The 16,846-nt window shown below is 36.1% G+C and overlaps 1 protein-coding gene and 1 long non-coding RNA gene across 2 annotated transcripts in view; one reads left to right on the forward strand and one right to left on the reverse strand.

Annotated features, from left to right (window-relative positions):
* The window catches only part of STK3 (serine/threonine kinase 3), a 282,561-nt gene that overhangs the window by 225,283 nt on the left and 40,432 nt on the right, over positions 1–16,846 (reverse strand). Inside the window, 2 exon segments of the mRNA XM_078441875.2 lie at positions 2,373–2,487; positions 14,035–14,163. Coding sequence (XP_078298001.1) covers positions 2,373–2,487; positions 14,035–14,163 — 244 coding nt within the window.
* Positions 1–16,846, forward strand: part of LOC144615115 (uncharacterized) — a 48,907-nt gene that overhangs the window by 7,819 nt on the left and 24,242 nt on the right. The window lies entirely within an intron of this gene.

The following is a 16,846-nucleotide window of genomic DNA, read 5'->3' on the forward strand; positions in this document are numbered from 1 at the left end:
CATTTATATTCTAAAGTGCATAATAGAAGTGACAAGTTATGAAGCTGTACAGAGAAGAGGGAGGTTAAGTAAACAGTGTTTACTTCAAGCTAAACAGATTAAACTTAAAAGTTTTTTATTTTATTATTTTTTAGTGTTTATTTTTGAGAGAGAGACAGAGAGAGACAGAGAGAGACAGAGACAGAGCACGAGCAGGAGAGGGGCAGAGAAAGAGGGACAGAATCCGAAGCAGGCCCCAGGCTCTGAGCTGTCAGCACAGAGCCCAATGCGGGGCTCGAACTCATGGATGGTGACATCATGACCTGAGCCAAAGTCGAATGCTTAACCAACTGAGCCACCCAGGCATCCCTAAATGTTTTTTAAAGGGCATATAACTTAAACAGATTTGTTTTTCCCTGTGCCTTTAATTTTCAAGGAAACTTTTGATCAAAACCAGATAGCAATCCATAACTAACAATCAGCAATACTTCATCCCTAATGAGATATCTTTAACTTAGGTGGTCTTCCTTTTAAATCAAAAACTAAAAGAAACTTCCAACCTAGAATTCTTTTTAAACTTTTTTTTTTTTTACATTTATTTATTTTTGAGAGACAGAGAGAGACAGAGCACAAGTTGGGGAGGGGCAGAGATAGAAGGAGACACAGAATCAGAAGCAGGCTCCAGGCTCCGAGCTGTCAGCACAGAGCCTGATGCGGGGCTCGAACTCATGAACCATGAGATCATGACCTGAGCCGAAGTCGGACGCTTAACCAACTGAGCCACCCAGGTGCCCCTCAACCTAGAATTCTTTACCCAGCAATTATACCATATAAAAAATGAAGTGAAATAACATTTTCACTTATCGCCATCATACTCACATAAAAGACCATACTAAAGGACAAGTTATTCAGGCAACTGAGAAATGCAGAAAAGAATAAAGAACAATAAAAACTATAAATATAAATGGGGTAAAGTCTTTCCTTTGATAACTGATGAAGGAATTCCCGAAGATTATGATTCATCCATACACATACTTTAGCACTATATATAGTATATACCTTCCCAGTTTGTAATTATTGGCAACAAGATATTGGCAACAAGAAAGACTGGCAACTTGAATAAAATATTTCCTATCCATGCACTATGGTAACATTAACATTTAAAATCAAGAAAACAGATTTTCCATTTCACACATTTTTACTTTATATTTCTAATTCTTGGTAATTTTAAATACCAGAAGTACTGGGTTTAACCCTGAAATGATCTTAAAACACTTCTCTAACTGGCGTATAATTATTTTCCATTAAACCATTGTTCTGTGACTCAAGAGTCATCTGATTTACATAAGTACTAGTTAAGTACCATAGAAATTCTAAAATATATAATTAGAATGTCACAAAGCACTTAATCCATCCTGTCAAAACAGAGATTATTTTAATTTCTATTTTACTTTTAAAAGAAATCCTATTTATTTTCTCTAATAGAAAAAAAAATTAGTAGGATAAACTTACAATGTACTTCCCCAATCAAACTTTAAAATGATTCTGGTCAACCACAAATCGACTCAAGTAATTGACTCAAGTAATTAAGCATTTTTCTGAATGTTAGTGAAATATGTCTGACAACATACAATAATGTCATATAATAATTAGGTTACCGTTCTACAGAATTACAAATTATTTCACTGATTATTATTCTTACTCATGCACAGATAAGCAGGTATAAATTCCGTCCTTATAAATTATTCAAGTAGACTAGATGCATTTCTAGCATAAACAATTTTGTTAACAGCTTTTTCACGTAGGGTTAAAACATAACCATAAAAAGCTATTATTAAGTAACATATTCCACTAACCTGAATTCTCACTCACACACACACACACAAACACAAAATTATGAGCTAGCTTTATCATTTTCAAACATCCTGACACTATTTCAAAAAATAAAGACAAAAATCGTCTTTCAATTATTTTTTAAAATTTAGAAACATAAAACTTCAATTGTTTACCAGCCATAGATTATAATACAGAAAACTTAAGATAAATACCATGAATATTATGAAGTTCAAATAAAATTCTAGCCTTAATTTATTGAAACATATTAATAAAGAATATATACACTGATTCCAAATGAAGAAGTGGAGTACTATGGTAGATTTTCTCAGTGACCTACCCAAAATTTCCTAACAAATAAATTAAACAATCATATGACTCTTAAATCTGCCATACAGAGATATATAGCTGGTTCTCACAACTCATACTAGATCTTTTTACACTGTAAAGTCTTTCTTTTTTCACACTGATATTTTCTTTGTAACAAAATACTACCTAGTCAGATCCTAAAGTATGAATCTTTAGAAATGAGATTAGCAAAACAGTTTAAAAATACTTACTGTCTTGTTTCGTAATCTAATTATGTCTGAGACAGAGCCAGCGCCACAGTACTCCATAACAATCCAGAGGTCTGTGTTCTTAAAATAACTGCCATAGTACTTTACAACATATGGGCTAAAGAAAAATATATAGACCATTAAACTTAGTTAATTCCCAAAGAAAATTATTTCTTAATCCCAATACAAAGTATTTTCAACATTTCATAATGTTCCAATAAGTAAACTTAATGAGTAAACATCTATAGTACATCAAATTGTCTATATGTAGGGTTTACCAACTGTGCATAATTAGGCTTTAACTCATGGATGAAATTTAATAGGATTACAAATCAGAGGAGGCCCAAATGCTCTGAGTGATTCCCAACAAAACAAGGCTTTGTTTTGGCAAAGGACTTAGTGTATAACATAAGGAACAAATGAAAATATTTAACTAAAGCATTTTAAATATAAATCTTTAAGGGAGTTCACATTCAGTCAAATATTTTTTTAATGAATAAATGGGTTTTTTTTCAGTCTAATTTTGTGTGTTTTTTATATGAAGTTTATTGTCAAATTGGTTTCCATACAACACCCAAGTGCTCATCCCAACAGATGCCCTCCTCAATGCCCATCACCCACTTTCCACTCCCTCCCACCCACCATCAACCCTCAATTTATTCTCAGTTTTTAAGAGTCTCTTATGGTTTGGCTCCCTCCCTCTCTAACTTCAGTCAAATATTAATACTCAACTTTAAAATACTCTATAATTCAACAAGGCCAAAAAAAATTATTTTTAATTCTCTTTTATTTGGGTCTTTAAAATCCAGAGATAAGTAATCACAACTATTTTTGCTTTAAATGCAGATAATTAAAATTAACAATTTAAAATATTTTTAAACTGAAGTTTTATACCTTTCAGAGCAGAATAAACTATGTTTATAACCTAACTGTTTTTAGAAGACTTAGAAAGAGACAAGTAGTCATTTATTTCTTTAATATTTACCTAATATTTATTAAGGGCAAGCTATATACACTGATACGTAAAACATCTTGTCCAAGTCAAAGAGGCAGAGTATCCATATTCACAGAATACATAAAACGATGAAAAATACAAGGTAGTATAAACTAAATCATATACAGCTTACATGCTACAAGAGCTAAAATAAGCAACTGATCATGGTAGAGCCAGCAAAAAAAAACTTGTACAAAGGGTGGTATTTGAACTATGAGAGGATAAAACCTCAAATTATGGGTAGAGGAGAGATAAGAACATTCTAGAAAAAAGAAAGGCCATGTGTGAAGACACAAAATAGAAAAATCAAGAATGGCATGTTTAGGGCACAACTTGTTCAATAGATATTTCTATCTAGTAGCAGCTATCATGAAAAGTGGCAGAAATGGAAGATAAGACACATGAATCAAATTAGCAAAAAATAAAAATAAATGGAAAGTACTATAAAAGACGACATAAAGAGACCACCAAAACAAGAGGTCAGGAGAAGACTGTCAGGGAAGACTTCTCAGTAAAGCCTTTACAATTTCAGCTAAGTCTTCAAATCAAGAGTAGAGCAGATTGGTTGGAGCTTAAGGGCTTAAATTAAAAAGGTAGCTACAAAGCTAGAATTCATTCCTGGGGTTTATCCTTCTGCTTGTCATGACCTCTTGCACAGATTTGCTTCCTAACTGGTCTCCTTGTCATAGTTTTCTCCCCCATTCTAATCTTTGTTCCATATAGTTAACAAGGTTACCTTCCTTTAAAACAAAGGTAAAATAAACTGATCATACTGCTCTCCCATTTAAAAAAAAAAAAAACAAAAAACTTCCAATCAATAGCTCTCCATTACTGAAAAGGTCTTAACTACTTCATATCACATGCAAGACATTTCAACATCTACCTTTCTACCCATGTCTCTCATTATTTCCCATCTCACACCTTAAATTTGCAGACATACTCAACTTTGGTAGGCATTGGGAATGGAAAGTAAGTATCAGGAGTTCCTAAGTGTTCAATGAACCACTGAAGAAACATGCTTGTTTACAAACAAATGAAACTAATCTATAGACCCAGAACTTCAATTTACGGGAAACATTAAAAAGCCTTCTCTACATACACTTCTTTGGGGTATGAGTGTCTGTGTAGAAACCTTTACAGGGAGTATTGCTCTTACACCTGGCTGTGCCTCAGAAACACTTGTGGCCCAGGTCCCATGCACCTTAGGGGTTCTAATTCAGCAGGTCTTTTAAAAGCTCAATAGGTGACTCTGATATAGATTCAGAGTTGAACTTCACTCCAAAAGAATATCCTTCAAAGAACTTCTTTAAACATTAATTTTCTCATTCAGAATTTTGGATGTATTAAGTGGTAACGAATTCAAGACTATGTTCACTGAAAGACACATAGAAAATGTATGTTTTATCTTGCCATGCACTAAGTAATTAGCAGTTCTAAGGATAGGACTGACAGCCCTTACAAAAATTAGGGACTCTAACCTGGGCAGCTACCTGAAAAAGCAACTCTGTCTTTAGTGATAAGTCAAGAAAATGGCTTTGGGGAAAGGTAAAATGCTCCTCAAAAAATACTTTGTGGTCCATTCTAATACATAATCAAGTAGGTGGATCAAGGTCCAACAGTTCTATGCCATAAAACATGGCCTCAATAATTTTAACCTAAAAAAGTATTCAAGCAGACAGAGCTAAACAGTCACATTAAGGACACATACCCGAATATAGTTTCTAACATTCATTCAACATTCATTCAACATTCATTCAACATTCATTCATTGACCCTCTGCTTAAGCCGGATATTCAATACACAGTGGTGAACCACACAGACTCAACCCTGACTCTCAGAGAGCACACACCAGCATGAAAATACACTGGTATTAGAGAAGTCAGCCCACAAATAAATGTAATTAGTAACTGTGGTTAAAAAAATAAAATAAGAGGGCTGCCATGAGATAAACTGGCTGAGACTATATTTTGCATTCATCATCTCTCCAAATAAAACTTTCTAGGGGCACCTGGGTGGCTCAGTCAGTTAAGCGTCCGACTTCGGCTTAGATCATGATCTCATGGTTTGTGAGTTTGAGCCCCGCATCGGGCCCTGTGCTGACAGCTCAGAGCCTGGAGCCTGGTTTGGATTCTGTGTCTCCCTCTCTCTCTGCCCCCTCCACCACTCACAATCTGTCTCTGTCTCTCAAAAATGAATAAACGTTAAAAAAAAAAAATTAAAAAAAAAAAAACTGTTCTAGCTCATATGAAAGAATGGCACAGAACCCATATACCACGGTAGTCCCTTAACTTGGGACTTTTACCTGCCTCCCCCAGAAAAAAAGAAGCTCTATGAGGTTAGGTGCCAATCTGGCTTGCTCTCCATTCTATCCTCAATATCTCTCTTCTTACAGGTACAAACATACAAATACAAACAAAAGCACTGAATAAGTGAATAAATGAATAATCACAGAAAAGCTAACAGAAGGGACCTAATGTAGGCCTCCCCAAAAGAATAACATTTAAGGGATGATTCAAAGGTTGACTGTAAGTTAACCAGATAAAGAACATCCAGGCACCAAGAACTGTCTGTGCAAAGGCCTCAGGAGAAAAAGAGCAAATCATTCTCAGGGAATCAAAAGATCAGTGTACCTAGAATAGAATGAAGAATAAGATTTAACACAATGTAGTTGCAGATGGAGAAAGAAGCCTCATAATGAAGAGGCTCAAAACCAAGATAAGGGCTTTATTAGATATGCAAGAGATCTAAGAAGAATTTTAAGCACAGCAATAACATGATCTAATTTATATTTTGTAAGATTTCTCTGGCTTCTGCATGAAAGCTAGATTATAGGAAAGCAAATACAGACACAGGTAGACCAATTAGAAGATTATGTTAATCTATGTATGCATGAGATCATAATGAGCATATCTTCTTATTTTCTGTATTTGTGATCCTTTGACATGGACCTGCTGACAAAGCCTCCACTGTCCCTCTTAGTGTTAGCTAATTCCTAGAAATAGCACCTGTGAGCATACCTTTCCTATGCAATCAAACCAATCTGGAGTCCATAACCTCAACCACCGCCAGGGTCACTATTCCCCTAACTTCATCAACCCAGAGTCATGTACCAAACAAGTAGGGACTGCCCTACACCCAGTGAAATCACTACTCATTGAAATCATTCAAACCAACCAATCCTAGACCTCTTTACCCCACCTCATCCATTCCTTCCCATAGAATCACAATAAAGGCTATTGCCCATGTTTTCCATGCTCTCCTTCTGCCTCCTATCTGACCCTGGTGCTTCCCTGTATAAGCTTCCTCTCCCCTTCTCACCCACTCTTGCACGGCAGGCTCCCTCCTCTTGGGGTCTGTAACAATTTATCTCCTGATCCATTGGTCTCACCACACCTAAACAATAATAAAACCTACATTTTTAAAAAGAGATGTTGGTGAACTGAAGGGAGAGTAAAAGAAAAAGCAAAGAAAACAAATTCATGAGATATTGTCAAGGTACACTCAACACAATTTGATAATGACATAGACTGGCAAGCTAAGAGACTGTAAGCCGGTTTTCTTCTATGTTGTGCACACTGAACATAAGCTTAAGACTGACAAATTAAGATTAAAATTTAGGTGGCTCAGTGTGGTGAGCATCTGATTTGGCTCAGGTCATGATCTCAGAGTTTGTGAGTTCGAGCCCTGAGATGGGCTTTGCACTGACAGCGCAGGGCCTACTTTGGATTCTCTGTCTCCCCCTCTCTCTGCCCCTCCCCTGCTCACACTCTCTCAAAAATAAACAGTAAAAAAAAATTTTAATACAATTATTTTTAAAAGATTATAATTTAATGCTGTGATTTTAAAAAATTATATACACAGGTACTAATATGGTCAAAGAGTTCAAGACTTGTGACTTCTAACTCAGTCTGTTTCCACTGACATAGACATCATTCATTTAAATTCATTCATCATTCATTCATGTATCATTTTATTATTTTTTTAAGTTTATTCATTTATTTTTGAGAGAGAGAGAGAGAGAGAGAGAGAGAGAGTGTGCAAGGGAGGGTTGGAGAAGAAAGAGAAGGAGACACAGAATCTGAAGCAGGCTCCAGCCTCTGAGCTGTCAGCACAGAGCCCGATTCAGGGCTTGAACTTACGAACCATGAGATCATGACCTGAGCTGAAGTCCAACACTTAACCAACTGATCCACCCAGGCACCCCTATGTATCATTTTAAAATAATCAATGTTTACTAAACAATATAGATGGCCTAATGGCAGGAGCTAGGGAGACAAACGAGTAAACTTCAGTGACTAAAAAAGGCAGTCAAGGCAATGGAGAACTCCTGAAGAAGTTTATGCAAGAATTTAAAGAGGATTACATTGTGCAGGACTGTCAGGGGTCAAAGGGGTCACTGTTCATTTCAGCCAGCAAGGTAACAAACTATACAGTTATTTAGATTTCTTAACATGTTTTTTAACCACACATTGATTCTTAAACGCTAGAGGAGGCAGAGTTTCCTTCAAAACACTAGCTCTACGCTATTTAATTTTAAGCAACACACAAAATTTTAATTCAGCCATAATTCCTAAGAACCTTGACTAAGGATGCTGCATGGGTTTATAGGACTTATGAGAATCCAGTAACTCTGTGTAGTCTTGCCACTGCTAAATAGTTAAATATGCCTTTAAAAATTCTATTGGGTGGAGGGTCAAGGAAGACGCAAGTCAAATTACTGCATACACCAGGAAGCAAGGTGAAACACGATGCCTTGATTACTGGGGTGACAATCATAAGCCATATTCTACTCCTCTCTCCCATGCCACCTCCTCACTGCTTCACTCTCCTGTCCTGTTCATGTATGTCCCTTCCCCTATTTAACACCTTCAGCCCAATGAAACTATGTACCATCTTCCCCAACTTTTTTTTTTTTTTTTGGCACATCCCATGCCTAATGACCATATTCTTTCCATTCCTGTCTCCTTTTCAGAGTAGTTTCACTACCCTAAAAATCCTCTGTGTTCCATCTATTCACCCTTCCTACCCTGCTAACCCTTAGCAACCACTGATCTTTTTATTGCCTCCTTAGTTTTGTCTTTTCTAGAATGTCATAAAGTGAGAATCATACAGTATGTAGCCTTTTCAAATTGGCTTCTTTCACTTAGTAATATGCATTTAAGTTTTCTCTATGTCTTTTCATAGTTTAGTAAATCACTTCCTTTTAGTGCTGAAAAATATTCCATTGCCTGGATGTAACACAGTTTATTTATGCATTCACCTACTGAAGGACATCTTGGTTGCTTCCAAGTGTTTGCTAATTATAAATAAAGCTGCAATAAACATCCGTGTGCAGGTTTTTATGTGAACGTAAGTTTCCAACTCCTTTGGATAAATATTAAGGAGTATGATTGCTGGATCATATAGCTAAAAGTATGCTTAGTTTTGTAAGAAAATGGCCAAACTGACTTCTAAACTGGCTATACCATTTTGCATTGCTACCATCAATGAATGGAAGTTCCTTTTGCTCCACATCCTCACCACTATTTGGTGTTGTCAGTGTTCCAGATTTGGGTCATTTTAATAGGTGTGTAGTAGTATCTCATTTTAATTTGCATTTCTCTAATGACATATGATGGGAAACACCTTTCCATATGCTTATTTGCCATCTGCATATCTTTCCTGGTAAGGTATCTATGAAGGCCTTTTGCCCATTTTTTACTTGGGTTGTTCATATTTTTGTTACGTTTTAGGGATTCTTTGTACCTTTTTGATAACACACCTTAACAGATAAGTCTTTTGCAAATATTTTCTAAAGTCCTCCCATTATGAGCATGTAAAAATTAAAATACTAAGAAATGGCTATTTTTCATTACAGAAGTTTCACTAACATCCTTCTACCATCTTAACAGTGCTCTAAACCTAATAGGGGTAACACAGTGTTTTTACAAAGGCTATGTGAATACTCTCCTATGAAAACTGAGCTGTTTCCAATATAAATCTAAATCACAGCAATTTATTTCTGGGCCCACCCAAAAATGAATATACATATACATGAACTAATACAAATTGCCAAAATTCATCACAAATCCTTCAGTATGGTGATTTTCAAACTTTTTTTTTGTGGGGGGGGGGGGAAGGCCCTCACTAACAGTGCTTTAATGGAATTTTACCCAGAAACATCAGCAAATAGAACAGGCAGGAGAGGGACTACTCTGGTAGAAGCCTCTAAGCAGACCAGCTAAAAATGTGCTATTCCCAACACATGGATTGCCTCTCCTCTTTGCCCCCCAAATCTAAGTAATTCTAAATCACTTAGTTTGGGTATGACCTCCCTGGAGTAGCCTTCCCTGAATCTCCAATGGTGAGGTGTTGGATATGTATTCCGACCTACATAGTTTCCATAATTAGCCCAACCCAGCTCTTATCACACTGTATAAAACAGTCCATCCATTCATCTGCCTCTCCCATCTAACTGAAAGTCCCTCTAAAGTCTAAGACTCCTTCATTGTTGTATCTCCTGTGAGCAATGCATAAAGGCTCCCCTTACCAGTATGTACTCAATATATATTAGTTGAGTGCATAAATAAGTGAATAATTGTGTGCCTTGATGCATGTGGTAACAACACATTTCTCCTGGTTTACACAGGAGAAGTTCCATGAGTAGTGTAAGGACAAGAAATATAGGGGCCAAAAAAAAAAAAAGAGGTTAGAGTGGGAGAGAGCCAAAGCATTAGAGACTGTTAAAAACTGAGAACAAACTGAGGGTTGATGGGGGGTGGGAGGGAGGGCAGGGTGGGTGATGGGTATTGAGGAGGGCACCTTTTGGGATGAGCACTGGGTGTTGTATGGAAACCAATTTGACAGTAAATTTCATATATTAAAAAATAAAAAATAAATAAATAAAAAAATTAAAAAATTTAAAAAAAAAAAAAAAAAAAAAAAAGAAATATAGGGGCCATATCAACTGTGGTTCCCTTGTCTCCAAATTACCTAGCACACAGTATTCCTAACTATTACTGACCAGCTCCTGCCTCCACCGCTAGCAATGCCTTGAGAGTGCTTCAGTCTGAAGTGCTGGAATCTTTCTGTAGACCCTGCTTTCTTCAGCACAGGCTAGCGTAGCAAATGTGTGTTCTTATGGCATCCCAGTCACTAACTAGCTGTGTGATTTGGGACAATTCATGTAAAATCTCTAGGTCCCATTTTCTGTATATGTAAAATTTTTTAAGTTCTAAAATATGCTTTAGCACGAAGAGTCTTTTCCTCAAATAAAATTTTAGAATGAGCCCCAGTATAGAAAAAAGATAAAAGCAATGGCTGAAGTTTCTCATTCTGCTCAATCCTTCACTGTTGGAGGAAAATACCCGCACCTCCTTAGAGCAGAATACATTTGCAAAACTCTAAATTAATAGACCCTACAGAGATCTAGCCTAACATTAACATTCTATGATTTATATATTCAACAAATATTTATTAAACGTCTACTCTGTGCCAAGCACTGGACTAGACACAAAAGATTCTGTAATAAACAATGTAGATGGGCTCCCTCAAATATTTATGCCAAAATGCAGTATTAAACACATGTTTAATATTTACTAAAATGAACAAAAAAATTTAAACACCCTCTGGTCTCTTTTTATAGACAATTTGCCAAATGTTCATATAGCTGAATAGACCTTATTTTAATTTCAAAAATGCAAATCTCATTTTCTCTAAGTGGGAATTTTTCAATTTGTACTGTTCTCTTACAAATCATTTATATGTTAGTTTCCTGATACCACATCTAAATTAACACTAGTAATTAGTAGCTAAAATGTAATGCTTGCCCTGTCATTTCCTGGTTTATTTTTTTACTTGTCCTATCTTTTAGTATTTTTAGGATCTTTTAACCTACTAATTTTTCTGATTCTTCACTATTTCATGTGAATAGTGAATCTGAAAGTAAAATCCAAAAGGCATGAACTATTTTTTACCAGTAATTGTTCCACCATATTTCAGTCAACAAATATTTGAGACATCCCTACCATGTACAAGACATTCTGCTATAAAGTGGTACAAAATTTCTAGAACTTTATTCACATTTCTTTCCCCTTTTATTCTTTACTCTTCTTTCTCCTGAGTAGTTGAAAATATATAATGACAAAGGACCAGATTTCCCTAGGGTTCCCTCAACCTACAACACTCTTCCATATTCCTTATTCATACCATATCCATTCACATTCACTCAACAAAAAGTACAGTAGTGCTAGGCATTGTAACGTGTGGTAATATGAGTCCCTCTCAGGAAATGAAGAGAAGGATAAAGATAGTGAAGACATTTCAGAAGGAGAATCTATAAGATAGCGCCCTCAGAAGTATCAGAAAAAGAAACAAAGATGACTCTCAATTTTGTTGTTGGGAGACTAAGTAGGTGATGATGCCATTAACAGAACAGGAACTGCAGAGGCTTCTCTGCAATAATTAAAAATTTGGTCTAAGAATGTTAAATGCGAAGTTCCTTCTGGGTATTCCCCAGTTGAGTCGCCCGGACTAGAATCAGTAATTCCCATATTTGAGTAACCACTGTGTGGCAAAATCCAGGGTACTTACTAAGACATACTCCCAAAATCACAGAATTTAAGAGTCAGGTGACAGAGAATGCAAGTAAAAGTGTGCTTAAAAGAGAAACTCAGGTAAGACAGAAGACTGGAAGCACAGGCACAATTATAAAGGACTTTATATGCCATGCTTAGGAGGTTGGATCTATCCAGGCAATGGGAAAGCATTTAAGGTTTTAAACAAGGAATGGCTTAATTAGATCTGCATTTTAGAAAGATCACTCCAGTTTTAGGGTAGAAAATGGGTTGGAAGAGTGAAAACTGAAAGCAAAAGAAACAAACAGGTAGCTGAGAAAGAAATGTGAGCAAGAGCAGATTGGTCCTAAGATGCACAAAGATTAGAGGAAGATGTGTATGATAGGTAATATTTGCAACCCTGCCTTTCCCAGAGCACACTCAAGTTAAAACCTCTAAAGGACAACAGCAGTCCCTAAACTATACTTAATCATAAGAATAAAGTAGTAATAGCAACATGCAAGTATTAAGCCCCTGATGGGCCCAACACTATTCTATGCTCAATCTTTCTTTTCTACAACAAACTGTGGTAACCATATCCTTATCAAATTACCAGATTAATAGTAAGGTGTGGGAAAACTTTGAATTACATATTTTGATCTGGGAGCCGAGGAATGTATTTTTTTCTATAACCACTTGAATTTCCAGTTATACAGCCTTTATTGAAAATATATAATCTAAATATGTAGTACACAATAAAGAAAAGCAAAACTGAACAGACTCAAGCAACAAAGTTCTTCTATGATTATTCAGTCACCTCATTAGCCAAAGGGCTTATAATATATGGACCTTATACACTTTTGGAAGAGAAAGTTTTTCATAGACCTCTTACTAATATATTGGGCCCTGATCGGATTAGAGGTGACAATGTGTCCAGATTCCCCTGAGTCATCAGCTGTAATATACCATGTGGCTCAATCAATTTTGATGATTAAAACGTAAGTTGAGGGTTTCTGGGAAAGCTCTTTCCTGCCTTTTCCCTTTTTTCTTCTACTGGAACATAAACATAAGGCTGGAGCAAGAGCAGCCCTCTTCGAACCACAAGATAATAAACATGAGGACACAAGCCACGTAATAAGGATAGCACAGCATAAGAAAAAAAGTCTGAGTCTGAGACTGTGGTTACTTTATGCTGCTATACCAACCCTACCTGGAGACCACTGTAAAGGGAGAGTAATGAAATCCCTCTTTAACTAAGTAACTATAGGCTAAACATAGTCCTAATTCATAAACTCTGCGTTTCTGACCAAACTACTTAACAGGGCACATAAGACACTTCACGGTCAGCTCCATTTCCCTATCCCATTTCATACCAATCTCTGTCTCATGCCTTCCACTCCGGTAATTCTAAACCTTGTCGGAACAGCACATACCAGTGAGCTGATTTTCACCTGTCTACCTATAATTCTCTTCACTCTCTCTCATCCCTCCATTTCTCCACAATTTTAATTAACTCTTCCTCAGCATGCCAGACTTCATAACTGCTGGCTGGGAGTTAAGGTACCCTGCCTCCTTGCTCTCACATCACCCCATGCACCAGGGAGTACAGGGACTGTGCTGTATTATATAGCTATTTATGTAAGTATCTGTCTTCCCAACTAGATCACTAGCCCCTCAAGAAGAAAAGCAATAGTTTAGTTCTTTTGGTATTCCTGGACTCTGGCATAGTAGCAGCTGGCCCACCAGCAATGCTCAGTAAATGTTTGTTGAATGAATTAGAGTTACATAAAACATGGCTGTTTTTAATTACTAAAAACAATTATATAAAAAAAGACTGTTAAATGATCCCCCTTCACATTAAAAAATAATTTTCACCCATAATTTGCCCTGAAAATAAGAAAATGGCTTAAGTATTTTCTGCCACCATATGTTGCTTTATAAGATTATTTCCCCCAATTAGAACTGTAAGTCCTAAAGACAACACCACAAAACTATCCTTATCTTCCTTGAAGGATTAGTCTCACTTCAGATGGAAAGTCAGAAAGCTAACCAGATGTCCAAAGAATACATTTTCTTACATATTATTAGCAAAACTCATCAGAATGAAGGTAAATAAAGAAATAAGATCTCTTCATACCTGTCACATTGTTGCATTATGGAAATTTCTTTGATTATTTCCTGAAGATCCGACTCAACAGGTACTTGTTTAATTGCCACAACTTGACCAGATTCCTTATGTATTGCTTTAAATACACTTCCGTAAGACCTAAAAGAAACCAAGACATTTATTTTTTTCCTTTCAAATATCATAGGTATTAAAGAAAAAGTCTACTATGAGTGAGTTTTTGCATATAGTTTTTTCTGGTTTAAAACACTATTTAATGGTGATAACTCAAAGTAAACAAATAAGAAAAGTGAATTATACCTTAGCTTTAATGCTTCAATTATATAGTTAAAATCTACTAAAATCATCAAGTTCATATATAAAGATTTGCTTTTTTCCTTATGAATGAAAGAAGTAGACTTACGATTTGTCAACTCAAACACATGCAGCATTAAGAAGATATAAATGAAAATTAAAAGAATGAAATATAGAACAAAAACAGCCAAAGTCTCAAGTTAGGGGAAAAGGCCTATCTCACCTTAAGCATAATCATCCCCAAAATATCAAAGCCCCATGCCTGTTGAGACCGAATAAAAGCAAAATGAAACCCTCAGCTGAGGACTACATTATTACCAAAGTTAGAGAAGCAAGGAATCTGGTTTTCCCTTTGTCATACATCCAAGGTCTCCTCAAATGCTCCTCCTCCTCCTCAAGAGCAAGACCACACACTTACAGGTAAATCAAAGGAGTAATAGGATCTAATGGCCCCCTGCCCAAAAATCATCTCTGCTACAACCCTTGAAACTTTGCCAATTAAATATTTATGTGTTTTAAAGCGCAAAACAACGAGAGAGGGAAGCCATGTGTACTCTGGTATGAATTAGAAGACAAAGTAAACATTGCTACCACTTTCTTTTCTTACAGTAAGCCAGGTACTAGGATTAGTGTTTTACATGAATTATCGAATTCAACCCTCTCAACTGTGAGGTAAAATACTACCACCAACATTTTATAAATGAGGGAACAGAGACTCAGATACTGAATTTAAACATATAATTTAACAAAGAATTTAAACATATAATGATTCCAAAGACCATACTCTTCCCACTGAATCATTTCTGCAGAGGAGAAAGAAGAGCAAGTCATTGAAAGACATGGCACGTTTCCTAGTATTAGAAAGCTATGCAGAATCACTTTCAAATTTATAATCTTTTAAAATAAGTGAAAAATAAGTGATAAACCAGCTACCCTAATAAAATGAATTTTATCCTAGCCTCTGTTTCTTTAAGCTTTCCGAAGTAATTTCTTTAATTTGATACTCAAAGACACCTTTTTGTGTATGTAGTCCTAATTTATGCACGTAAAAATACACACACACACACACACATATATACCTCCCCTCTTAAACATCATATATGTATGTATACATATATATGTATATAAACATGCATGTGTGCATGTATATATATATATATATATATATATATATATATATATATATTCCCTCAAAAGCCAATACAGAATTCAGTGATGGGTTATCTACTGCGAATGAACACCATCACTCTCTTCTAAAGTCTCATTACTGCAAAAGAGAAGCTGGGAACCACATTTCCCAGAATTCCTTTCCTTGAATGGAACCTAGTTAACAGTCTGACAACGAGAAGAATATGCACGAAATCTGAACGGCAAAAAGTTGAGGAGAAACCATCATTCTCCAGATGTAGTTGGAGCAGATGCACTGACAAATATGACATATACGGTGGCTTCCTGCTGAGTTTTTGATGACCAATACATGTTGCTACAGAATAAGAGAGTTGGCGGGAGCTTCTCAAAGATTCTTAAGGATTCCAGTAGATTCCCAGTGAGCTTTTAAGAAACACTCATTTCAGTGTTTCAGGCAGAGATGTTTAGTGTTGGCTTCTCTGACCTTCATTAGCAGATTTGATGACCTCTGTATCTGCGGCCCTTCAACAAGTCATTTGAGCTCCTAATTTTATAATAAACTCTCTATAACCAGAGTACAACAAGGAGCTTTTCTTTTCCTGATCAAACCCTGCTACCAATAGTTTTTGGCATAGGAAGTGGTTCCAAGGGAAAGATCTTAAAGATAAGAAGCTTGAATTAGTTCTTTCTTAGATCTGAAGACAGTAATGACTTCAATGCAAGTACAAATAGAATATTGACAGTCTATGGAATTCAGTGGCAAAACAATTATTTAAATTATTACCCTTAGTTGCCTAAAGAGTAAGTAAAGCTTTAGAAGACCAAGTACCTGTATCATTAGAACGTTACAATGAAAATAAGAGTACAAATACTATAGAACAGGCCTACATTGGAAAAGTTACATAACAAATATGACAAGCTCAGAGCTTAAATTTCCAGCTCAAGACTGAGAACCAGAAAACTTCTGAATGCCCCAAAAGAATTTTTTAATTATTATAGGCACAGGGCTGAGACTTCTGAAAATAAACTCAAGGTCCAATCTATGCTAGCTGAATTACATTGCAAACTAAATTCACAACATCACCAGGTCTATTCTGTTAAAGTTAGACTTTTAACTATAAAGAGAGGTATCCAGTGAGTTGGTAATGAGACATTTAAGTAGACATTTATTAATCTGAGTACCTTGAACCCCCCAAACCTACCAAGCCTCCCTTACCAACAAAAGCAACCCTATTCCCCAGTGGGAGAAGGTGAGCCTCACAATGCCTAAAGACTCCATAATGACCTCACCTGAGGCAGTCACTTTTCAGGGGAATGTAGATCCTCCTCCATCACCTCTCATTGCTTCCAGTCCTATAACTACACTCAAATCCCCAGACACCAGAGGGATGAATATAAAATC

This window comes from Panthera onca, chromosome F2 (genome assembly GCF_046562875.1).
Source record: "Panthera onca isolate mPanOnc1 chromosome F2, mPanOnc1 haplotype 2, whole genome shotgun sequence".
Taxonomy (NCBI): Eukaryota; Metazoa; Chordata; class Mammalia; order Carnivora; family Felidae; genus Panthera; species Panthera onca.